General features: G+C 34.8%; 1 protein-coding gene across 1 annotated transcript in view; it reads left to right on the top strand.

The window, feature by feature from the left end:
* The window catches only part of EIF3E (eukaryotic translation initiation factor 3 subunit E), a 44,668-nt gene that overhangs the window by 5,169 nt on the left and 14,072 nt on the right, over positions 1–25,427 (top strand). Inside the window, 9 exon segments of the mRNA XM_032316005.1 lie at positions 336–450; positions 1,888–2,002; positions 4,239–4,281; positions 5,375–5,417; positions 5,420–5,478; positions 9,619–9,744; positions 10,476–10,600; positions 23,903–24,029; positions 24,838–24,939. Coding sequence (XP_032171896.1) covers positions 336–450; positions 1,888–2,002; positions 4,239–4,281; positions 5,375–5,417; positions 5,420–5,478; positions 9,619–9,744; positions 10,476–10,600; positions 23,903–24,029; positions 24,838–24,939 — 855 coding nt within the window.

Here is a 25,427-nt window from a genome sequence, read left to right as displayed (position 1 = left end):
TTGGTCATTGCCCTAAACTTCACATTTACTTAAGTTTGCTAGTGTATCTATTTGGTCCTAGTTCTGTTTTAGTGGTATGGATGGGGAAGGATTATAAAGGATTCAAATGAATTAGTGAAAAATATATGGGGGTAGACAAAAGGCCACCCCAAGGAGAGATGAGTACCTATCATGTGGATGTGAGATGGTGAGAAAATAAAAAAATTTAGTTGATTCCTAATTACTTGGTGTGGCAAGAAAACAACTACATGTGCCTGTCGGTGGAGTTGGTGTGGTTTATCAGTTTGTTTGGGAGATCTTCGGCATACTCATTAGAACGTAATTTTCTCTTGCAGATATATAATGAAAAAGAATTATTACAAGGGAAATTGGATCTCCTTAGTGATACCAACATGGTAGACTTTGCTATGGATGTATACAAAAACCTTTATTCTGATGATATTCCACATGGTAAGTTTTGTCAGCTTCTCTCATGAACTGAGGATATGTGTTAAAGTTTTATGATTTATAAAAGAGCTTTAGTCAAAAGTCTTTAATAAACTATTTGAATGTTTAAAAGTTCTGTGAATGAAAGTTAACGTGAAGGTTACATGTCATCTAAAGTATATTATTTTCTCATCACAAAAGGTATGAAACTTCTTTAAAACGTGATTTTCAGATATGTTCAGTTCATAGTATGTAACATCAGAATTGGACTTATGAATCAGATGGTCTTCTTAGAAATGATCTGGGAATGTTGCTGGTTTTGGCCTGCTAACTTTTTCAGTTAGTATCTGCGTGCCTTAGAGACTTCTTTTCATCTTGAATCATCTGGGTAGAGCCAAGGTTCTCAAAAGTATTGTTCCCAATACCAGATCATCAGTGCACCTGGGGAGCTTGTTAGAAATGCAAATTTGGGGGTCATACCCCCAGATCTACTTAATCAGAAACTGTTGGCTGAGGCCCAGCACTTAAATTGGAGAACTACTCTGATATGGTGTTTTCTACATTCTTGTTTTCTGTGGTAATAGATGTTCCTTTAAAAAAAAAAAGTTTTCCCGTAAGTTTGAAAATGTGTTATTTCTCTTATGAACCTGGTGTTTTAAAAAATTCTAAGAATGCTTTCAATAGAGAAATACAATTTACTTTGTTTAAATTGACATTTTCCAAAATTTGATCACGGATACCCTTTTATGTTTAAGAAACGCTGTTGTGGTAGTACTTCTTAATATATAACACAAATTACTACACTAAATATTGTCACCTTTTTTAATTATAGTAAATGACAGTAGCTCTTTAAATTTTAGTTTGTGATGAAAAAGTTAACTATTTCTTAGTGAAAGTTTAAAACATGTCTGCAGGGTAGGTTACCTGCAAGTTTTCTCTGACTCTACATAATACAGTTAAAAGAAACTAGAACTGGGTTTGAGAGATTACAGAATTAGATTTATAGTGAAAAGAGATTACTGACTGGATTTAAATTCCATTCAGCCTAATTGAAAATCTATAGTCATATGTAAACCCTCTGAGTCTTTGTTCAGAAACTCTGGGATAATATTCATCTGAGAACATTCAGTGAGAACAAATATAAAAACATGAAGCTTCTGAAATGTGAAATTAGATAATTGTTCCTTAGCAGACACCCCTCCCCCAGGCTGTATCTGCATATTCCTGAGTTTTCTTTAAGAGTTAGAAGAAGATTCCCTCTTTATGTGCCTTTGCACTGCTAGAAAGAAAAAAAAAATGGATCTGGGAGACTTATTGAGTTGGTGTTGCTGGCATATGAGTATATTGGGGGTAAATAAATTTATGCATAATTTAAATAACTTGAAAATTTTCCAGAGACATCCTCATGGTGAGCAGTATAGTTTAACATTAGAGTACTCCTTTGCATTTTTAATTAGCTTTGAGAGAAAAAAAGAACCACAGTTGTTGCACAACTGAAACAGCTTCAGGCAGAAACAGAACCAATTGTGAAGATGTTTGAGGATCCAGAAACTACAAGGCAGATGCAGTCAACCAGGTAACCTCCCTTAATTTGAATTCTGAAAATTCTCTTTTCTGGATTAAGACAAATGTTAATTCAAATTGTTGGGGGAAATCAGAGAGGGAGACAAAACATGAGAGACTGTGAATTCTGAGAGACAAACGGAGGGTTTTGGGGGAGCAGTGGGGGGTGGGGTGAGCCTGGTGGTGGGTATTGCGGAGGGCACCTATTGCATGGAGCACTGGGTGTGGTGCACAATGAATTTTGGAACACTGAAAAAAATTTTAAAAATTCCAATTTTGTCTAATATTCCATCATAAAATTCATGGCTTAATTGATATTTTATCGTTTGTTTCACTTATACTTATGGTATAGGGACCAGGAATTCCTTAATAAAAAGTAATACTAATTTTATTTTTAATTTCTTTACCATTTATCCAAATCTGATTATGCTAGAGCAGTTTTGCCTTCTTCCTCTCTTTCCACGGGACATTGGCAATGTCTGGTGACATTTTTACTTATCCCAATTGAAGGGGTGCTACTAGCACCCAGCAAGGAGAGGCCAGGGATGCTGCTCACCATCCTGCAATGCATAAGACAGTACCCTACCCCAACAAAGAGTTATCCAGCCCAGAAGTGTCAGTAGTACTGAGGTTGATGTACCTGTGCCTGGGCAGTACCAGAAGGGAAACCTGAGCCCACTTTATCACTTGGCTGCATTCTCTAGTATCTTTCCAACCTCATCGCCCAGCCCAGGAAGGGAGGGTAGTGTGGAGCTGATAAGGTTATTTATTCTTAACTTCCTCTTAACTAGAAATAAACCTATTGCTTGGTTTCCAAAAAATGCATGTTGCCTCGTTCTGACTTAATTTTTATCATTAATTGAAGCCCTTTGGGTTATTAGGAATCTTTAAAACAAAATCTGCTAGAACTGAATGTTGTGGTAAATCTTAGCTGCCAGTATATTTACTAGAGAAATTGCTGAAGTTTTTGCCATGTTGTGTCTTTAGTTCATACAATATGTGACCAAAACAAACTTTTAGGGAGATGAGCTCAAGTTTTCATTTATGATTTAGGGAAGTGTTAACCAGATAATTTTAAGCAAAACACCAAATAGTGCACAATTACTATACCATATTATAATGTAATCTACTACATCACTAACTACACCATGTTTTATCTATACAGGTAGATATATACCTATTACACAGATAGCTGTATCTTACAAAGCAATAATACATAGCTATGTGTATGTGTACTATACTTCTTATTATACTTAGAATATAATGGCTTAAACCCTCAGGTCACTTGTAAGTGCACACAAAGGAACAGCTCAAATAATCCGGCTGTTAGGGTACAACAGAGCATTTAGAATTAAAGTTCTAAATTTAGTCTAGTCACTTAAATACTAGAAATTAATGTGATTACAGTATGAATCAAGATGAGTATAGATTTATTCACCAGTTATTAGAGAAGATTCCTTGCAGTTTAATAGGCATGGCATTGAGATAAATGAAAGGATGGAATTGTGTTTTAAAAACTTGCAAAGGAATAACCTCTTCCTTCTAATTCCTGTTTCTAAATTTCACTGAACATGTAACATTTTACCTCTCACACTTTTCTGGAAATACCCAGTCAACCAAGGAACAACAGTGATTATGTATCTGAAAGATAAAAGGAGTGTAACACAAAGTTACTCACTGTGATCCACAAGTGTTAAGTTTTTTTGAAATCTTACGTTAAAATTTCATCCATATTTCATATTCAGTATTATGATATATCCATGTAATTTTGGTGATGATATATTCCTTTCCCACTAAATCTTCAGGTAAAATTATGCTCTGAAAAAACATGCCATAGCATTCCCTCTGTGATAAGCATTAAGAGAATGTTTTCTTTTTTGAAAATGTCCAGTAAGCTGTACCCATCTATCACTTGTTCCTTGATGTCTTTGTTGATCACTTTGTCTTTTACCATCCTGCCTGGCAAACATCTTAGTTATTATGCAAAGCCAATTTAAGAAAGGTTCAATTGGGTTGACACTGATACAGATAATAATTACAGTAGGGTATGTGGCATCGATACGTAAGTTAAGCATAATTGATTAATTTTGTAGTTTATTTTATTCTGAAAGACTTATTTCTAGTGTTTTAAGTATTAAGGTATTTAAAGGTATTTAAATGGCTTTATGTAGGTTATGGGATAAACTTTAAAAATGCTTATTTTGTTTTCTGTGACCTATAAAATATAATAATTTTTGTTTCTAATTAAGAGATGGTCGGATGCTGTTTGATTACCTGGCGGACAAGCATGGTGTAAGTGGTATTTTAAAAATTTTCTTTAGTTGTGCTGTTTAAATAGGCTAATTAAAAAATAGTGCTGCATAGATAGGTTTGAGGCTTGAAAGAGTATTATTTCTAGATTAATTTATTAAATATAAGACCTGGTATGTTTTTGAAACTTGAGTTTTTAAAAATTGATGTTACTGGGAAAATGAGGTGCTTATATTTAACTTTAGATCATAGAATTGTTCGAAACTTTTTATTTTTTCTAGAATAACCAAGGAATAGGTACTGTTTTATATTTCTGATATATTAACAAAGAAAAATAGAACTAAATTTGAATTAGAAATGTTTTGAGCGGTAGAATTGGGTAATATTTGGCTGCCTTGTGGAATATAGTAATTCTTGATATTATCAAGGTCTTCATAAATCCCCAGTAAAGGAATTTATTACAGCCTTCTGTAGTCATTTTCCACTCTCCTTTCCTTTGTGTTAAAGTGTGAGGATTTGCAATATAATTAATTCTTTACTTGCATTCAAGTTTTATCTCTCATTTAACACCTGTAATAAGAGGTATGGCTGATCACTGTGCAAATTATTCTTTCTGGTTTCCACATATAATGTTTGGTATATTTGACAGTGTTCTAGTTCATAGCCTTCTCTTACATTACTTTTACTTTGCTTGCATTGCTAGCTTTAAAAGTTGCTCCTAATTTGGGGCTAGTTTTTCACAGAGAACTGAAATTTACTTGTACATGTTATTGTAGCAGAATCTCCAAACCCTTACAAGGATTCATGCACTTGGTAGTTGTTAAGCTCAGTCACTAACTGAGAACCTCACACCTCAGCCTTTCCCTGCAATTGAAATGCTCATTGCAACAAATTAGATATTGTTACAGTTCATAACTCTTTGAGACCAGAATTATGAATGATAAATCTGTCAGTTGATAATTCGTGTTCTAAGATTCATGTGTTCCGTCATGCTTTTGTTTTATTTATTTTTTTTTTTGTGACACTTGGGATACACTGAAAATACTGATGTCTGGGGATATTTAAAGGACTAAATGGTTTGAATTTAAAAACTCAGAGTTAAAAATTAAACTGATGCTATTTTTTTCTTTTTTAGTTTAGGCAGGAATATTTAGATACACTCTACAGGTATGCGAAATTCCATATGAATGTGGGAATTACTCTGGAGCTGCAGAATATCTCTACTTCTTTAGAGTATTGGTAAGTAAATTGTTTTTCTTCTCTCAGATTTTGTAGATTCTCCTGTTTTGTCAAAACATGTCTATAGATTTGAGTCTTTACGTAAATATTCAAGAATCCTTGGTGAAAGGAGGAAAACTTTCCTCACAAAGAACGAATAGAAATAGGAAAGCTTGTATCAGGACCTCAGAATTTGGAGGGAGATTTATACTTGTCCTTGAAATACAGAAAAGTAAGAGCTGCTAATTTATTACTTTATGTATAATTGTGTGATAAGCATTAGCAAAATTCTATCATGATCAGTTTGGTTAAATTACTCTGTAGCACAGTGAGCAGCACATTATGGATGCTTAATAAATATTTTTTTAATAAACCCATTATTCCTAATTTTAATTAGATATCTTAGGCTGTATATATCCCCTGAGTTTGTTTCAAATAACTATAAAGTTCTAATGATAATTTGGAAAAAAATTATGCCTTAATAGTAGCTTTTTTCCATTTATTTCTGCCCTTAGCTATTAGAAAATAAACTCAATGATTTTTTTTTTAATAATAGAGCAAATTTCTATCCATAAGAACCCTGTTTTGTTATTTTCATTTGTCTGTTTGACAAGCTCCTAGATTCAGTGCTTTAGTTTGGGAAAAAGGAAAATTGAATGAATGAAGCCAAAGGAAAAAAATTGGGCTTTTTTTTTTTTTAAGATTTTGTTTATTTGACAGATCACAAGTAGGTAGAGCAGCAGACAGAGAGAGGGGGAGAATCAGGCTTCCTGCTGAGCAGAAAGTCTGATGCGGGGCTCTATCCCAGGACCCTGGGACCATGACCTGAGCTGAAGGCAAAGGCTTCAACCCTCAGAGCCATCCAGGCGCCCCAAAATCAGGCTTTCAAATGAAAAAATTTTTTTCTCATTCTGCCTTCTGTGTAGGTAATTGTATCGATGCCTCTGGAGTTACCGAGATGCCCTTGTTTTAACTAGCTTCTTATTTGAGAAATTATAATTTGTTACTCATTTTGGGTTAGTCAGCAAGTACCTAAGTCTCTGATTTACCTAGTTAATCCTAGATATTGGGAAATGACCTCTAAAGACAGGGTTTTCTAATCTTGGAAGAGTCTGTTTCTTCTGTCTCTGCTTTCTGATGCCTTTATTCATTTAGCCCCATATACCTGCCAGAAAGAAAGACTTACAGCTTCTATCTTTGTTATTTTTTTGGAATTAAATATTCCTTTTTGGGGGATCTGGGAAGAGAAGAGATTGGTGTTTTATTAATACTGCTAATTCCTACACTTAAAAAGTAGTTAGCTTCATTTTTTAAAGCTACCATCCTTCCTTCAAAAGGAAATAAAGATTCTCAGTTTATTTCAAAGTTTGATTTGAAAAATACTTATTTTCTCTCAACTCTCGCGTTTTTTGAATATTCTTAATTTTACAGATTAGCTGTGGTTAGCTTGCAAGTGCATTGAAGGTAATTGGTGATGCTAAACTTGTAGTGGCTTATCAGAAAATTCCATCAGTTTTACTTTGAATATTATGAAGGATTTAGGAGAGCAAAAGTTGATTACTTTGGAAATGTAAACAGCTTAAACCAGGATTGTAAAATCAGAAGCCTGATATGATTACAGCTACATGAAAAGAGTTGGTTATTCATATCATTTGTTAATGCTGGGAGTGAATTTTGAGAATGAAGATTTAGTGTCATGTTAGAGTTCTAGCACAGTAAATTTATTGTTGCTGGTTGGTGAGTGAATGTGCCATTTTGCTAAGACATGGAAACTTAAGGTAACTGCTGGAAATCCAGATACTGAAACTCTTCTAGCATATCCACCCTTGAAAGCAGGTTGGTATGAAGAGGCCAACTGTACTGACATGGACTTGAGCCAGAGTAGTACACAGAAACTTTGGGGGATTAAAAAACTTGCTATGCTGCTACAAAAACCTTTTATCCTAACAAATATAACATATTCTAGTTTTAACAGTATATTATATTTATGTAGTGTAGTTTTGTAATTAGTCTGAAAATGTTTACAAATGATAGGTATATATGACTTAAAGGTTTGTGAAGTCTTTTTGTTTCCTTTTTTTAAATATGAAGATCCTACTTTGTTCCCTAACTTAAAAAAAATTCTCAGTTTTAAGCTTTTGCATTGTTGAAATTCAAAGGGCGTTTGGTTGGATGATTGATTACCATGATTTGAACAAAAAAATCAATGTTTTACATTAAGAGTTAAAATCTAATGATTGGGTAGTGCTTAGAAATTATGTGAAATTTATTTTAAATTTATGTCCCATCTGTGTGACAAACTTTTGAATAGCCTCGAGTTGGCGTATTGATAGGGGCTAACCAAGCTAACTTTAAACCAAGGGATAATTTTACTTCCCTTTTTCTTCTGTTTAGATAGGCACTAAAATCTATTGTATTTGTTTCAAAATCTTGTTAATAGTAAAGATTAAAAATCCTGAATTGAATTTGGGATGAAAAATGTCTGTGTTTTACATATTAGTTATTTACTTTGGTTTTTTTGTAATACCAGTTTTTTCATTTCTAAATGCTTGTCTGGTGGTTGGTTATTCTTTTAAATCTATAGTTAGGGAAACATAAAGCTATGGAAAGAACCATTGTAACTATGATCTGAGATTAGAATTTGACTCTCCAGGTGACCTATTGTAGGTCAGTTTTGTGTAAATTAAAGCTGTGTGACCCTAGAATGTACCTTTATTTTTTAAAAATTTGATGGCTTTTAGAATACATCAAGGAATATTTACATGCATCCTATTTGATTGTGTTCTAAGAAATGAATTAATTTGGAATGAAATAGTGGAGAAGAGTTGGTAAGGATTTTGAACGTTTTGGTTTTAAAAGTTACAAAAATAAATAAAAGGGATTAACACTGTTTTTTAATTATTTTGTTAAAATCTGCCTTCTCTATCCCTTTGGTCCTGACTCAAAAATATAACTCTCCCTTCATCCAGGAGATACTTGAAATAAAAGTGATTTTAAGATGCTAGAACTATTGGTGATCATATTTTAGTAGTGTGATTTTTGTTATTCTTTTCACTCAGAATTTAAAATTTATCTCCTCCAAGTACATGCCATTTGATTTGAACGTACTTTTCCTTGACTGAAGAAAGTTTTAGTAATGATGACTCTTGGAAGTTTTGGGTCTGATGTGCCCTATTTGATAATGTTGGTATAAAAGATGTCTTGTTTCATATTGATTTTCAGATATACAATTTATCACATTTTACTATCAAACTGGAATGTGTCTTGAATTGTTTGTGATTTAGAAACATAAATTTAAAAAAAAAAACTTCTAGGGATACTTGGGTGGCTTAGTTAAGTGTCTGCCTCAGCTCAGGTCAGAGGATCGAGCCCTGCATCAGCCTTCCTGCTCCGTGGGGAGCCTGCTTCTCCCTCTGCCTGCCAGTCTGCCAGCCTGCCAGCCTGTGCTCTCTCATGCTATCTCTGTCCAATAAATAAAATCATTTTCTTTAATTTTTTTATTTTTTTTTTTATTTTATTTATTTATTTATTTATTTTTTTTTTTTAAAGATTTTATTTATTTATTTGACAGACAGAGATCACATGTAGGCAGAGAGGCAGGCAGAGAGAAAGGAGGAAGCAGGCTCCCAATGAGCAGAGAGCCCGATGCGGGGCTCGATCCCAGGACCCTGAGATCATGACCTGAGCCGAAGGCAGAGGCTTTAACCCACTGAGCCACCCAGGCGCCCCTCTTTAATTTTTTTAAAAGATTTTATTGTTTGATGGAGATAGCGAGAGAGAGAGAGAGAGAGAGAGAGCGAGCGCACACAAGCACAGGGAGTGGCAGGCAGAGTGAGAGGGAGAGAAGCAGGCTTTCTGCTAAGCAAGGAGCCTGATGCGGGGCTTAGTCCCAGGACCCTGGGATCATGATCTGAGCTAAAGGCAGATGCTTAACTGACTGAGCCACCCAGGCACTCTGAGCTGATATTTTTAGTAAATTGAGCTAAATGGAAACTGAATCAGTTTAACCAGTGTGATCCAATAAGGACTTGGATAATTACTGTTTGGGGTAGAAAGTTACAGGTCTTTTAGTAGGCTAGGTGGCTATGTAAGGTATAAAATATACAGTATCTTTTTTTCCTAGAATATTTAGAATTTAATTAATTGTGATTGCTTAAACAGGTTCCAGCAACAGATAGAAATGCTTTGAGTTCACTCTGGGGAAAACTGGCCTCTGAAATCTTAATGCAGAATTGGGATGCAGCTATGGAAGACCTTACACGATTAAAAGAGACCATAGATAATAATGTGAGTTACATTTTTCCAGGGTGATTCTCTGAAATATTTATGTACCCTTCATACTTTCTGATAAGGAAAACACTGTGTCCTTTTTTTTTTTTTTGTAAAGTGGATGTTGGGGAGGGAGGAATGGAAAAAAATAAGGAGAAGGGTGAAAGGTGGGAGGAAGGGGAAAAATATGTCCAGATTAGCTTTTGTTGACTTGACATAAAAATCACAGTAGGTGAGTAGCTTGACTCGTTTCACTGAATTTCCCTGAAAGATGCTTTTGGCTCTTAGAGACAAGAACTCAGGTTTTCATTTCTCTTACAGCTACTGCACCTTTTTTATTTGTACAGTGAAAATGGCATAATTCTCTTAGTACCAGCTCAATGATAGGTCCTCAGTAAAGTCCTGTGTAGAAGGTAACAGTTTTCACCTACAGTTATATCTAATAAAACTACTTATGGAGTATTTAGTTCAGTCCTTTTAAAATGTTTTCTGAAATAAGTATAATTTATGGCTTCTGTAAAAATGACTTAGCAGACGTTATTGAATCTATTTCTTAGAGCAGGGAGGTAATTTCTAATGTTGAGGTATGTGCAGAGGGTCTGGGGGATAGGACTTAGATCATAATGGCCAGAGAGCATGCCTCAGAAGGTTCTCATTTCTAACTAAAATTTGGAGATCAGTGATGTTTATTCTCTTGCCTCTTTTTCATATATTAAGATTTCCTATGCATGTATTTTTTAACGCTCTAGTCTGTGAGTTCTCCACTTCAGTCTCTTCAGCAGCGAACGTGGCTCATCCACTGGTCTCTGTTCGTTTTCTTCAACCACCCCAAAGGGCGTGATAACATAATTGATCTCTTCCTTTACCAGCCACAGTAAGTTATTTCACTGCATAATTCTGGCTTTCGTTATATGAAATTACATGGATTTTTTTTTTTTTTATTAACTTAAAAATGTACTTCTCTCTAACATTTGAATTTGTTGTCAACCTTTCTTCCCCCTGTACATGGTAGATTGGCTTGTTAATTGAAAAAGCCTACATGGGGGGTGCCTGGGTGCCTCAGTTAAGCGTCTGCCTTTGGATCAGGTTATGATATCAGGATCCTGGGATTGAGCTCCACGGGGGGGCTTGCGTGCTTCTCCTTCTCCCTTTGCCACTCCCTCTGCTTGTGCTCCCTCTTTCTCAATAAATAAAATCTTAAAAAAAAAAAAAAAGCTTATGTGTAAACTCAAGTAAATTATTTGAAAAAGTGTATTTTAAGTCTGTTGAAGAGCTATTTAGTGTATTTCCTTTGCCAGCAGAATAGGCGTCATGTAGAATCTTATGATTCTGCCTTACCCTAGAAGAACTAAATAAGAATCTGCATCTTAACAAGATTCTAGGTAATTAACATATTAATGAAAGCTTTAGAATTAGGGCTCTGGGCCAGATTACGTGGAAGAAAATGTATACATCCCAGAATCCGTTATATCATTGCTCAATTATCCAGCCTTTGGTGCTAAGAAATTAACTACTTCATGAACTAGACTATTCTGTTTTTAGCTATACATCATTTTTAAAAATTTATTTTTCCATTTGAGCTTGAAATGCCTTTGAATCTTCTAATTCCTTATTTGGTTAGAACAACAGAAAACAAAACTTGGTAGAAAACACTAGATAATTGAAGATAATTTTTCTTTATCTCTTCCTTCAGGCTAAATATCTATGATTTTATCAAGTGTGTAATTTTTCAGACTCTTTAGTATTTTGATTGCCCTTCTAGATACTGCCAATTTATCCATAATCATCTTGAAATACGGATCTTCAAATTCTAGGATTGTTACTTGAGTTTTATATATCACAGGGGTAATATTAGCTTCTTGACCTGTATGTGTGCTTAGATAAACATAGTTCAAGATTGGAATAACTAGCATTTGGTTCATGGTATGGCTTATATTGACTATATTGTTAGCTAAATAAACTTTGTATCAACATTCTTGAGCTGTACATTTGTTAAATGTTAATCTAAGTGAAGATATAGTTGTTACATTTCACTTGATTTCTGCTTATTATTTTCTGTCAAATTATGATTTTAATGTTTTTTCTCTAAAATGCATGTATACTTTAATTTATAAAGGTATAGCTTAGATATAGATGGTGTAATACCCTTTTGAATTAAACATCAGTGAAGATTGAATAACCTGTTTTTTTTGTTTGTTTTGTTTTTTAAAGATTTATTTATTTATTTGACAGACAGAGATCACAAGTAGGCAGAGGCAGGCAGAGAGAGAGGAGGAAGCAGGCTTTCTGCCGAGCAGAGAGCCCGATGTGGGGCTTGATCCCAGGACCCTGGGATCATGACCTGAGCCGAAGGCAGAGGCTTTAACCCACTGAACCACCCAGGCACCCGAATAACCTGTTTTTAAGTTGTTTTGTAGTTTTCAAAGTCTTGGAAATAGTATTTGTGGCAATATTTTTAGAGAAGTTGATGGGATGCCCTAAACTGAGTCATATAAATAAATGTGACTTTAATTAATAAATGTGCTTTAATAAATGTACATTAAATGTTCATTTTAGTAAGATTTTTTAAGACTAAAATATTTGACCTCTTCAGGAAGTTAATATAATCAATAGCACTTTGAAAAAGAAGAGAAATTGGGGCGCCTGGGTGGCTCAGTTGCCTTCGGCTCGGGTCATGATCCTGGAGTCCTGGGATTGAGTCCCACATCAGGCTCCCTGCTCGGCAGGGAGTCTGCTTCTCCCGTTAACCTCTCTCCTCTCATGCTCTCTTCTCTCTCTCAAATAAATAAATAAAATCTTCAAAAAAAGAAAATTAAAAAAAAAAATAAGAGAAACTAAGTTATTAGTGGTAATGTAGGTGAAAAATACCCAGCCAGTTGAGAAATACCAGTATTTTTTTTATGGAGAACCAGGGAACCATTTTTGAATGGTATTTGTTCTGTTCTCTGCATTAAATGCTAAATATTCCCCTGGATCTGCTAAAAAGAAGCAGTCTTAAACAGAAATAGTCTGTTTTATTTTTCATGTTAACATGGCAATGTAAGTTCAGTATTAATAGTATTTTAACAACATGATGACCCAGTATGTTAAAATCAAACATAGGCAGAGGAGTTTTTGTAGCTGGAAGTTATGATTCTTTCTTCAAAAAAAAGAAAAAAAAATACATGGCATTAGGTAAGATAAAAGACAATACATGATCTTTGCATCCCATTTTAAGGATAAATGATAAGAGGTGAAATTTTATAATTTTACATTGTATTTCTTTTTTTTACTAGAGGTATTTTATGGTACTTAAGTAGATTAACATCTTCTAGATTCACATTATTCACTGATGTGTACTTATAGCCTCATTCTGAGCTTGTATTCCGTAAATCCTGTTTGTGGGAAATTCACTGTTGAAATTATATATATACAGTTTTTAAATTGTATTTATTATATATTTTGCCATTTGCTGAATGCCATGATATTTTGTTTATAATCTGAAAAGGTATATAAATCATAGTATGTTGAATTAAGTAAAAGCTAGTTGGAAAAATTTAAGAAACTAGAAACAATTGTACACTAAAGTAAGATCGTACAAGGGTGTGTGGTATATACTGTATATACCCTACAAAGGGTATATAATACTTGGTTCTGGTCTTTAGTATAGTAAACTCAGTTGATTCCAAGTACTTTTTTTTTTTTTTTTAAAGATTTTAATTATTTATTTGTCAGAGAGAGTGGGCACAGGCAGAGGCAGAGGGAGAAGCAGGCTCCCTACTGAGCAAGGAGCCCGATGTGGGACTGGATCCCAAGACTCTGGGATCATGACCCGAGCTGAAGGCAGTCACTTAACCAACTGAGCCACCCAGGCATCCCGATTCCAAGTACTCTTAAAGCAACCTTCCTTCTCTTGGCCTCCTATGTGTAAATTTTACAGGGTCAGAACTCTTACCACTTATACTTCTCATTATGAATTACTGATGGTATTCTGGTTTATAAATTAGTCTTGCTGAGACTGGTTCAGTTTTGTTCTTCATAAATCGACCTTTAAGCCAAATAAAGCTGCTTTAGAGTATTTGGAATCGGGGCACCTGGGTGGCTCAGTGGGTTGGGCCTCTGCCTTTGGGTTGGGTCATGGTGTTGGGGTCCTGGGATCCAGGCCTGCACTGGGCTCTCTCTGCTCAGCAGGGAGCCTGTTTCCCCCACTGGGCCTGCCTTTCTGCGTACTTGTGATCTCTCTCTCTTTCTCTCTCTGTCAAATAAATAAAATCTTAAAAAATTAACAAAAGTAAAGTACTTGGAATCAAAATGCAAAGTGAATTTGGACTGTACTGTTGTTAAGCCTAACCTATCTATCTTCACAGTAGGACTGTTCTTTCACTGGGACCAAATTATGAACATTTTTTGATTTGTCACCCTAAACATTTGGATGGGCATTTCTAAGATTTGGGGTTTTGTTTTTGTTTTTTTTGTTTTTAAAGATTTTATTTATTTATTTATCAGACAGGGATCACAAGCAGGCAGAGAGGCAGGCAGAGAGAGAGAAGGAAGCAGGCTCCCTGCTGAGCAGAGAGCCCAATGCGGGGGCTCGATCCCAGGACTCTGGGATCATGACCTGAGCCGCCGAAGGCAGAGGCTTAACCCACAGAGCCACCCAGGTGCTACTAAGATTTGCGTTTTTATTTCTCTTTTCATAATTCCATTTCAGATCAGTACTTCTCACTGTGTTCTTACTCCCATTCCCCATTCTAATTTAAATATGATAATGTCTTTTATCAAGTTCTTAAGTCTTCCTGATCTGGTAGCTTTCTCTTATCAGAGATTAAATTGATTAATCTCTTTCTGCTGTGGTGCATTGTTTATTTAATCTTCTCAGGGCAGTGATCCTTGAGAAGGACCCTTTTGAGAAGTACTTTTATGCAGCCATTACATTTTAGAGAGGCTTTTTCAGTTGTGACACTGACAGTTAAAATTTCATGCAATAGTTTAGACATACGAGTATTGGCTGAATCTGGAGTATCCAGGAAAATGACTAAAAAATCATTACAAGAAATTTGGAAATGTTGGTTAGTAAAATAGTTAAATACCTGTCTTTAATGTTGAACTATCTATGTATCTTACAGAAAAAATGTTTTCTGAGAATATTAAAAAAGAATTAAGGATATATTTCTTAGTATTTGTGGAGATTAACCAAACATGCATTCATATGAAAAGAGATTAAAAGTAACACTAATGTTAATATTTTGTCTGTGTTCTGATTAATAAATTCTGTAAGATTGTCTTAAGAGTTGATTGATATTCCCAAAATTCTGTGTGGGAGGAAGAGCCTTTTCTGAATGAGCAGATTTGACCCAGGCGTTGGCCGGTAACAAGGCTTTGGCTGTAATCTTGATATTTAGGGGGTGGGTTAAGGTAAGGACAGCTCTACCTGAAGTAAGCCATAGGAACCATTAGAAATTGGTTTTCCATGATATTACTTATTAGTAGGCCCACTCTTCCGTGTTTTTGCAGTTACCTGTGTATTTAGGAAGTAATACTAAATTTAAAAGGCTCTTTGAATATTTTCAAGTAATGAAGCATGCAAACAAGAAAAATAAAAATATTCAAACCCACTGAAAATTCTGTAATACAAGAGGGGAGCAATATGGATCAATTCCTGACAGCCTTATGGATTATATGAAATTTAGAAGGCATATAGAATATGTTTAATTAATTAGTAGATCCATTTGTTATGGATACTAGAAATACAAAGGTAATTCAGTTGAGATTGTAGAAAGTGTTAAGATAAAAATTAAACTGGGGCTCCTGAGTGGCTCAGTGGGTTAAGCATCTGCCTTTGGTTCAGGTCATGATCCCAGATCCCAGGTCCCTGCTCCACGGGGCATCTGCTTCTCCCTCTCCTGCCGCCCCTCCTCCCACTCATGCTCTAGCTCATGCTCTTTCTCTGAAATAAATAAGAGTTTTTTAAAGATCTTACTTATTTATTTGGCAGAGAGAGACAGTGAGAGAGGGAAGAGAAGCAGGGGGAGTGGAGAGGGAAAAACAGTCTTCCCGCTCAGCAGGGAGCCCATTGTGGGGCTCAGTCTCAGGACCCTGGGATCATGACCTGAGCCAAAGGCAGATTCTTATGACTGAGCCACCCAGGCACCCCTGCAATAAAATCTTTAAAAATAAAATAAATTAAAAAAAAAACTTTAGAAGTCAGTTTTAACGTGTAAAAAAAAAAATTTAAATTAAATAAATAACCTTTGCAAAAAGTAATAATACAGAAAGGTAGATTATGCATCTGGGTGGCACTAGATGTTATAGGGATTTGTCTAATTTCCTAGAACTGGGAAATTGAAAATATAGTTGGGAATTGACAAGTAGTAAATTGATTATAGTTGGCTAATTTTTTAAAGAATAACTTAAAAACAAAAGTTTAGTGAGAGTAGTGAGTGGCATTGTTTTACATTTTTGCAGACTTTGCCATTTCTGGCATACGCTACATTTTTCCTACCTGATGTTTTTTTGTCTGAAGGATATGAAAAAAGCGTAGCCTTACACATACAGAGTTACAAAAAAGCTGCTTTAGTAGTCCTTTCAGATAGTTGTGAATATTCTTTTTTGGTAATCAACAAAAGTCAACAAGTAGTAGTACTTTAAAAGTTATTATAAGTGGAATCGGAAATCTTATTCAGTTTTTTGAATCTCAGTGATTCTGGTAGCCTAAACTATAGTGCTCAGTCTTGCACCTTAATGGATCTTGTACCCATGCCTATATAATACCATCCATTGGTTGTTTGGGAAATGTTAGATCCATGAGCTATGCAGCTATTCCAAATATGTTGACATACATACAATACTAAAAAAAAAAAAAAAATCACTCATTAGTATCACCACTAAATCCATTAGAAAAGGCTCAACATACTGGTTAGTAGTCAAGCTCTTGGTGACATATTTTCCAAAATTATTCTCTTTTAGGAAAGGTCTAATTTTACCATTTGTTTTTCTTTAAGTTTCAGCTGATTTTATTTTCTAGAAAATGTCTGCCAGATACCCAGTTCTGAATAGCTTTGGTTTATCAGTGATTCATTGTTTGAAGTAAAAGTAGTGTTCTGTGAGAAAAACAGTTAAGCTTACAACTCAGTTGTGCAAGTGCTTTTCATTAAGATAACTGTGACACAGAAGTATATAGCAGAAGAGCATTGCACATACTTCCCATTAAGTCATACAAATTATTAAAAAGATTAATATGCAGGGGTTGGGTTTTTTAATTAACAATCTGTACTGCCTAATCAAGGGCATAGGTGCAACTTGCTTTTTTTTTTTTTTTTTAACTGCAAGACTGTGGTAGGGGGGGAAAAAAACAGTACTACCAGCATAGAATAATGTCATTATCCTTATTTGTTCTAAGGTACACAGAATGTCATTTGTTTGTTTGTTTACAGTTCAGTAAATTTTAGTAACTTTGCCAAGAATTGGCAGCATCACCATAGATCAGTTTTTGAACATTTTCAGCTGCCCAATAAGAATCTTTATAGCTTTGGAACTTTTTTTAAACAGAAACAGCCTTTTAGCACAATGTGGAAAATAAACTGCTCCAGTAGGATTATAGCTTTCATTTTTCACTAAAATATTGTGCTTCCTCTTCACTCTGTAAGGTCAGGTTACCATCAGTAGTCTTCCTCAATAGTAACGTCTCCATGGCGTGTTTTGAGTTTTGCTTGATTCTGACTTTTTTCATATTAGAATATACCTAGTTGGCTTGACAGATCATTGTTTCAGCCATTTTTCTTGGTTGTATATTCTTCAAGTGGTTTAGCTACTAGTAAGGATTGAGTAATTTGCATTTGTCTGTAGTTAGTATGTGCTTTTCAGTTATCTTTGATAAATACTAAAAAATGGTGAAGTTACTGGTGAAGTTTTATTTTTCCTGCTTTCAATTTCTAATGGCACAGTAATACAATTAAATGTGGTTTACTGAGTATATTAATTGATAAAATTGTTAAATTGTAGTTTATGTAGATTGTGGACTTTAGGACTTTTGTAACATAAAAAGTACTTTGTTGATAATTTATACTTTAGTCCTCGAAGTGAAAGTTTAGGTGCCAGTGCAGGTTAAATAAAGTCTTTTACATCATATATATTACCATTTCTGCAGTTATGTATTTTGAATCCAAAATGGAGATGATTTACATATTTGAAAAATGTTGAACTTTTAAATGTAACATTATATATAAAGATAAGGTATCAGGTGTAAGAGAAGTGTTCATAGACTATTAAGAGATGAGGCTTTGCCACTAAAGGTAGATGCTATTAGAGAAAAGAATACATTTGTAATAGAATGCCCTAGTTATTACTCTACAGCTGTAAAAAGAAAGATTCAAAGTTTAGTTTGAATTATATACTCCGTTGAGTGTTTTCTAAATAAAAATAACATAAGCACCGTAAGAATTTCAAGTTTTACTGTTAATAGTCAGCTGGGTAGTAGTCAGAAATTGTCCTGACTGACCTTTCCATCTTTATCTTTCCTGTTTTCTAATTGTTACTGATGAGAAAGTTCTTTTTCATGTAGGTATTTTACCTGTATTTTAGCTCAGGATGATGACCTTTACGATTTCTGTCTAAAATATAAAATAAAATAAAAATAAAAATGTGTCCTCTGAAGTTCTATTAAGTGTCCTGCATTGTTTTTTTGTTTTTTCTTTTTTCTTTTTTTTTTTTTTTTTTTTTTAAGCCTTTCAGGAAATGCACTTCTCTTTTTTTGAACCTATCCAAGCTTGCCTGTTTTTGAAGATCTAGTTCAGGTTAACTTCATCTTTCGTGAAGTCCTGTATATTTTGTCTACTTTATATTTGATACTTAATTTTTAGTGTCTTTAAAATAAATAATTTACAATTGCTGTTTTTCCTACTGGAGTATAAGCATATTTGAGGGCAAAATTTTTATTCTCTATGTTCTTGTAGCAGCATCTGGTACATGATAGACACTTAAAGTATTTTTTTCATTTTGAGGTATTTTGTCTTATCTTTTGATTACTAAATCATCTGACTTGCAATTAGAAAACCCTGTAAAAAAGTTCCATAAAACTGGAGCAGGGTTGTAGTAGAAAAAAAAGTCTGCTAAACATTTTTAATGACCTATCATGTAATTTATACTTCAGAACATAGTAAATATCAATGCTCTTACCCACCCACCCACCCCCTTAAAAAGTAATAGCGGTGCTTGGGTGGCTCAGTGGGTTAAGCATCTAACTCTTGATCTCAGCTCAGGTCTTAGTCTCAGGGTCTTGAGGTCAAGCCCATGTTGGGCTCCACAGAGCCTACGGAAAAAAAAAAATGAAAAAAGAAAAATAATAAAGTTAGATTTCAAGAATAAGGGTGTTATGGCCTCTGTTCTTAAATAGTTTATAATCCAGACAAATAATACAAGAAATAGCCTGAGAACATATTTAACTAAGTACTGATAGTATTGTGCATTATAAACACAGGGTAAGTATAACAACTACCAGTTAAGATCTGCAAAGGTTAGAAGAGTCCAGTAAAGATGAAAACTGACCCTTAAATTTCAGTTGACAGGAAGGGAGATGGTAAAGAAATAGAACAAAAGAGCACAGCAGACATATGTAGACTGTTAAAACACATCTGTGGTTTTGCTTATATTTGAACTAAAAATACATCATCACTAATCTTACAAGATTGTGAATGAAGATAACTTCGTAAGAGTCACTCTTAATCCCTACTCCCCTTCCTTGTGTACTGATCTATGTAGGTGCATACATAGGAAGGATCACTTCTGTTCACTATGTATGGAGTCCCTGCTATGTTTAGAAGTCAGGACCCATGGTAATACTATATATTAGGGATCTGGACCGTGAGCTGAATCTGGCTCACTGCCTTTTTTCTTAAGACCTGTTTTCTATCTAAGAACGGCTTTTATGTTTTGAATGGTTGAAGAAGGGGCACCTGGGTGGCTCAGTTGGTTGAGTGTCTGCCTTTGGCTCAGGTCCTGATCCCAGGGTTCCGGAATCGAGCCCAACTTTGGGCTCCCTGTCTGGGAAGCCTGCTTCTCCCTCTCCCCGCCGCCTTGTGCTCTCAATCTCTCATTCTCTCTCAAAATCTTAAAAAAAAAAATGGTTGAAAAAAGAAAAATATTTTGTGACATGTAAAATAGAGACTACAGTTTTAGTGTCCATAAATTTGTATTGGAACACAGCCAGCATCATTGATCTATATAGTGTCTTTGGCTGCTTTTAAACTGTAAGGGCAGAGTTGAGTTGTGACAGGGATCATACAATTTTGCACCCTTGTTGCTTCACACTGCTACTCAGTGATGCCATTGTGCAGTTACACCTGGCTGATGTTTCAAGGGCCCTGTGTATTGCCATACTGAACACTTTAACACCAGTGCATACTCATTATGTCAGAACAAGAAAATTGGACTTCAGATACGCTTTTAAAGCAAAGTGGAGTGGGGATTATTTTGTTTGAACTAGAAAGCAAAGCACTAAATTGACACTGTAGGTATGCTAAAAGAATACAGTTTAATTCACATTGCAAGACTGTAAGCCCTCATTATAATCCAACTGACAGCAAAGCAACTATCAGAAAAACCAGAAATTTAAAACAGTATTTCATCATAGCAGAATTTCCCCACAAAAATTAATGAAAATGAGGCTTCGAGCAGATAAGTTTCTAAGTGGCTTTTGTTTAGCCAGGTAGGGAAAGCCATTTACCAGTGGTGATTCTAAATCATGTTCAGTTGCAGCAGCCAAAGAAATAATGTCCAGAGAAAATGAACTTGTTTAAAAATATTAGCTTTTTGGTGAGGACAGTTACTCGGAGTTGAAGTTATCTGGAGCAACATCAGTCAATTAAAAAACAAGACACTTGATTTTTAGTGATTTTCCTTGGCTCTTAAGGAGTCAACAGATTTTACTAATGTGGCCCACTTGTTGATTTGAGGAATCAGTGTTGGATTTGAAGTGACTAAAGAATATGCCTTTATGAATAAATAGTCTATGTAGAAGAGCTACAGGTGAAAATATTTTCAAAGTTGATACAACACTAATTTAGTCCAACCTGAAGTGGAATATGCTAAGATGTCTTAAAACTTGGTGGCAAATATGTGTGGAGGATTAAAAAAAAAAAGGTTGTTAAAAGCCTATGGTTATTCATTACATTATTCATCACCAGGTACTTTGTGGAAAATACTTGAATCTGTGGTGTGTTATTTCAGTGTTTCTGTCTAACTGGCTTTCCTTCAAGAGAGTGAGTGGGTGGGGGGGGGGTACAGGGGGAGGAAGAAGGAGAATCTTAAGCAGGCCCCACACCCAGTATGGAGCCCAGCCATGTCAGTCCCACCGCCCTGAGATTGTCCCTTGAGCTGAAATAAAGAGTTGGAATCTTAACTGCCTGAGCCACCCAGGTATCCCATGTGGTATATTTTTGAACCATTTTTGTCAACAGTGAGCTTCTTTTTCTCCTGTGGACTTAACTGTTACCGGTCCATGAATTTTTGTTAGAAATAGAGTATCTTGACTTTCTCTACTTAACAACAGGTAGGTGGCTTAACCTTAGCAATGGCTAAGATTGGATTTTTTTCTGAATGAGAAAAATTGCCCTCAGACATTATTTTCAAGCCTTGGGTGGCTCTGGAAATCAACTTTTGCTGTAACTTGTTAATGTTTCTTAATTCACCCTAAAATTACTAAATAAAATAGTATTTATATGGAAAACTATATTGCAGTAATCACTTCAGTGACAGTTAACATAGCATCAGTAAAAAGAAATGTCCAGCTGCTTTATGTTTTCTGTTCTTTCACATGGTGGAACAAGAAAGGAGATCTTCATTCCCACACAGATTTGCAGCAGATAAGATTTTTTAAGCTCAAATTATAATTCCAGAAAGTTTTAGACCTCATTGTAAATACAAGGAAAATTTCCATATTTCAAATTCACTTAACTGTGCTGTTGAATTGGAAGTGATTTATCTGTAGTGTAATGTACCCTAAAGGACAATATGAAAAGAGTTGAACAGTTCGGTAATGCCTTCCAGGTGATAAGTATGATAAATTAAAATCCTATTTCTGTCAACTGATACCAGTTTTTGGTAGTACTAGGTTCATGAAAAACATTTACAAAGACGGAATATGTAAATTTTCATTAGAGAACAGCAGTAACAGAGAAACATTTGCAATAAATTTTAGTGTTAGGGTTTCTAACTTTGAATGCAATTAAGCAAAATTGTCCCCAGTAGATAAATGCTGTTCTTCTCATTAGTAGATAAATTATAAAAAATCATACTCCACTCTTAATATTTTGAGTTTTATCAATAAAATGTTTTGGAAATTTGTTTTTTGTTTGTTTGTTTTTTAAAGATTTTATTTATTTATTTGACAGATGACAAGCAGGCAGAGAGGCTGGCACAGAGAGAGGAGGAAGCAGGCTCCCTGCCAAGCAGAGAGCCTGATGCGGGGCTGATGCGGAGCTCGATCCCAGGACTCTGAGATCATGATCTGAGCCGAAGGCAGTGGCTTAACCCACTGAGCCACCCAGGCGCCCCATTTTTTTTTTTTTTTTTTTTTTTAATATAAGTACTTGTGCAATATTTTCAATTATGCCCCCTGGCCTGCAAAACCTAAAATATTTATTATCTGACCTTTTACTAAAGTTTTGCTAACCCCTACCATAAACTCTCAAAGAGACTGGGATATGATTTCCCAAGAAGTTACCCTCCATTAAAAACAGTGAAGATACATGTGAAGCAGTGATACAAAGCTAGGATAAGTAAAATATGTTTAACATTTTATAAAATAAATTTAGTTTTTTTAAACTGTATGGATAAGTTTATGAGTTCCAGAAATGCTTACTAAAATTACTTACTTCAAAATCAGTATTGAGGAAAAATAGTCAGCCTTTCCTGTGCTCGTGCATGACATCTCCGGCAAGAGAGTATGGAGGCAAAGAATTACTCTGAATGAAGGTTGCAATTTAAAAATTTCTACCTGAAAGTCAGGCTTAATATTTCAGATAATGAAACTTTTAGCTGATTTATTTAGTCATTTTTTTTTTTCCTAGAAACTGGTTTATTCTTGAGTGGGTGTTATTCTTTTTATTCCCTGCCTTATTTAGAGGGAATTTAAGGAGAGACTAAACATTAGCTGTTAGACTACTGTCAGATTCTGGTGTCTTATACAGAGTTCAAACAACATTTTATGGGGAATCTACAGTGTGATGAAATATAAAGATTTATTAATATCATAGTTTAGAAGAATCTGGAAGATAGAATATCTAAGCTGGATCTTGAAGGATGGCTAGAGTTTGGGCTTTCAGAGGGATGTGTTTGAGAGAACAGTCTATGGAGTGAGCTTTAAGTGAGAAAAGCGAGAAGCAGTCAATGATGGTCTGGTGGGAGATGAAGCTGGGTGGTACTTTGGGGTACCAAAAGTCAAGAGGAATGGACTTTATTGACATGTATTTCCAGGGTTGGCATAGTGCCTGATACTCAGAGGTATTTCTTGGATAAAAATTAGGGAGCTATTTAAAGAGTTGAACAGAGGAATACAACATAAACACCAAATGACAGAGGATGGCCAGCTGCTGATGTTCAGACTAACAGGATTTGTTAAATATTAGCAATGGCCCTGTTGATATTTGTCTGCTATATAATCCTTCTTTTCTAATTCCCAGTGCTACCAATTTAGCCAAAGCCTTGTAATACTGTAACAGTTTACTTTTCCCTGTAGTTTTCAATCTTTCATCATCTGAATCTTTATTTAAATGCCTCATTTTCTGATTATGATGACTGGTCTACACAGAAGGTTTTGACACATTTTTTCCAAAGGGTGAATGACTAAAAGCCATAGCTTAGCAGCCTTTTGGAACAGACAGCACATATAGGGGCCTTCCAAAATCCTTTTACTCAACAAAAATAAGAGGATTATTTACCTCTGAAATGAATTTTACAATTCACTTCATACTGGAGGGGATACAAGCTGGCATTCTCTGCAGACTTCTGTTTTTTTCATTTCCTTGAAGGTGATAGTCTTGTAATATTAAGTGTTTGCAGTTAGACGTTACTGAAGCTGTGCAGTGTAATGGGCTGTTCACATGTTTCTTTAAATCACATGTGGTTACAGATTTAGAGAAACTGGGTAAATTATTAATATTAAATTTAAAAAATATTAAAGTTATTTATATTTTTACCTTAGGTATCTTAATGCAATTCAGACAATGTGTCCACATATTCTGCGCTATTTGACTACAGCTGTCATAACAAACAAAGATGTTCGGAAACGCCGACAGGTGCTAAAAGATCTTGTTAAAGTTATTCAGCAGGTAAAAACTAAAATCTTTATTGCGTTTTATAAATCTCTCCGAGCTAGGTGTAGTATCTGTTCCTAGAGTAAGACTCATAATTCTTAAGGTAAAAATGTTTGAAAAGTAGGAAAAAGGATACATAGAGAAAGGAGCCCAGGATACTCAGATGGGCATTTACTTCCTTTAATTCTAAGATACACTTACATTAGATGTGGTATGAATGAATATTGCTCCTTGCTAGGTGGATACTTTATACACGGTATATTAGTGTTGTCTTTATTGCAAAGAGTGAAGGAGATGTGGAGCCTGGCATGTTTGTTGGGAGATGGCTTACCTACATAATTCCAGAGTAATGATCTTTACATAGAATACAATAATCGTAGTCTCCAAGTTGTACAAAAGCTGCAGCCCTACTGATTGATTTTTAGTGAGCTTCTCAGCAATAACAGTGGGTTAGAAAAAAACTTGTTTGACCTAAGAATGAATTAAATACAAAAAGACAAATTCAGCAGTGTATGAATACCCTCATACTTAGAGATGTTCTTCAGTATTTATTGACTTAAGGGACACTTTTGGTAATAGAGAAACTTGAAAGACTTTGGAATGGTTCTAGGATGAGAATTTAGAGAACTCAGTCTGGAAGGTATTATAAGCTTAAGGTGTTGCCTGGAATCAGGGTATGAGCGGTTGCTTTGAGATGACACAGGGTAATTTGTTAGAAATTAATAGTAAGGGAGGAGAAAACAGGAAGATTGAGATAGTCTAGAGGCAGTCTATCAAACGGTGTTGAATCTGATCCAGCTTGACCTTTGGCTTAATTTTACAGGAGTCTTACACATATAAAGACCCAATTACAGAATTTGTTGAATGTTTATATGTTAACTTTGACTTTGATGGGGCTCAGAAAAAACTGAGGGAATGTGAATCAGTAAGTATGAATTTTTACTTATAAATTAATAACATTCTTTAATGTTTGGCTATTGTAAGAGTTAACTTGCAGTGTTTTATTAAAACAGTATTTTATTAAAACAGTCTTAAAATGATTGTTTATAAATGTGCTGGGGTAATGACATTTTTAATGTTATTGCCATATGTGTACCCCTTTTGTTAGTATTTTTTTAAAACTTTGGCGGCATTATGTATTCACACATACACCTATGGGTGTATTTTTCCATGTCTTATCCTATAGGAGTAAATGTGTTAAGTATGTATTTATAAGATCATATAGAATTGCACATCCTAACTGTGATTCTCAATTTGTCTTATAAGTGGGCCTATCTTTAGAATTTTTCACACGATTGTACTTAACATTTGCTATAAACCAGTAAAGTTATAAGGGCATGAATTTTTTAACAATACTGTCTTCTGTTGATTGGTAGAACTTGAGCAACTTGAAGAGTTACATTTCTGGGGTTT

Source organism: Mustela erminea, chromosome 16, assembly GCF_009829155.1.
Source record: "Mustela erminea isolate mMusErm1 chromosome 16, mMusErm1.Pri, whole genome shotgun sequence".
Taxonomy (NCBI): Eukaryota; Metazoa; Chordata; class Mammalia; order Carnivora; family Mustelidae; genus Mustela; species Mustela erminea.
This window is presented reverse-complemented; position numbering and strand designations above follow the sequence as displayed.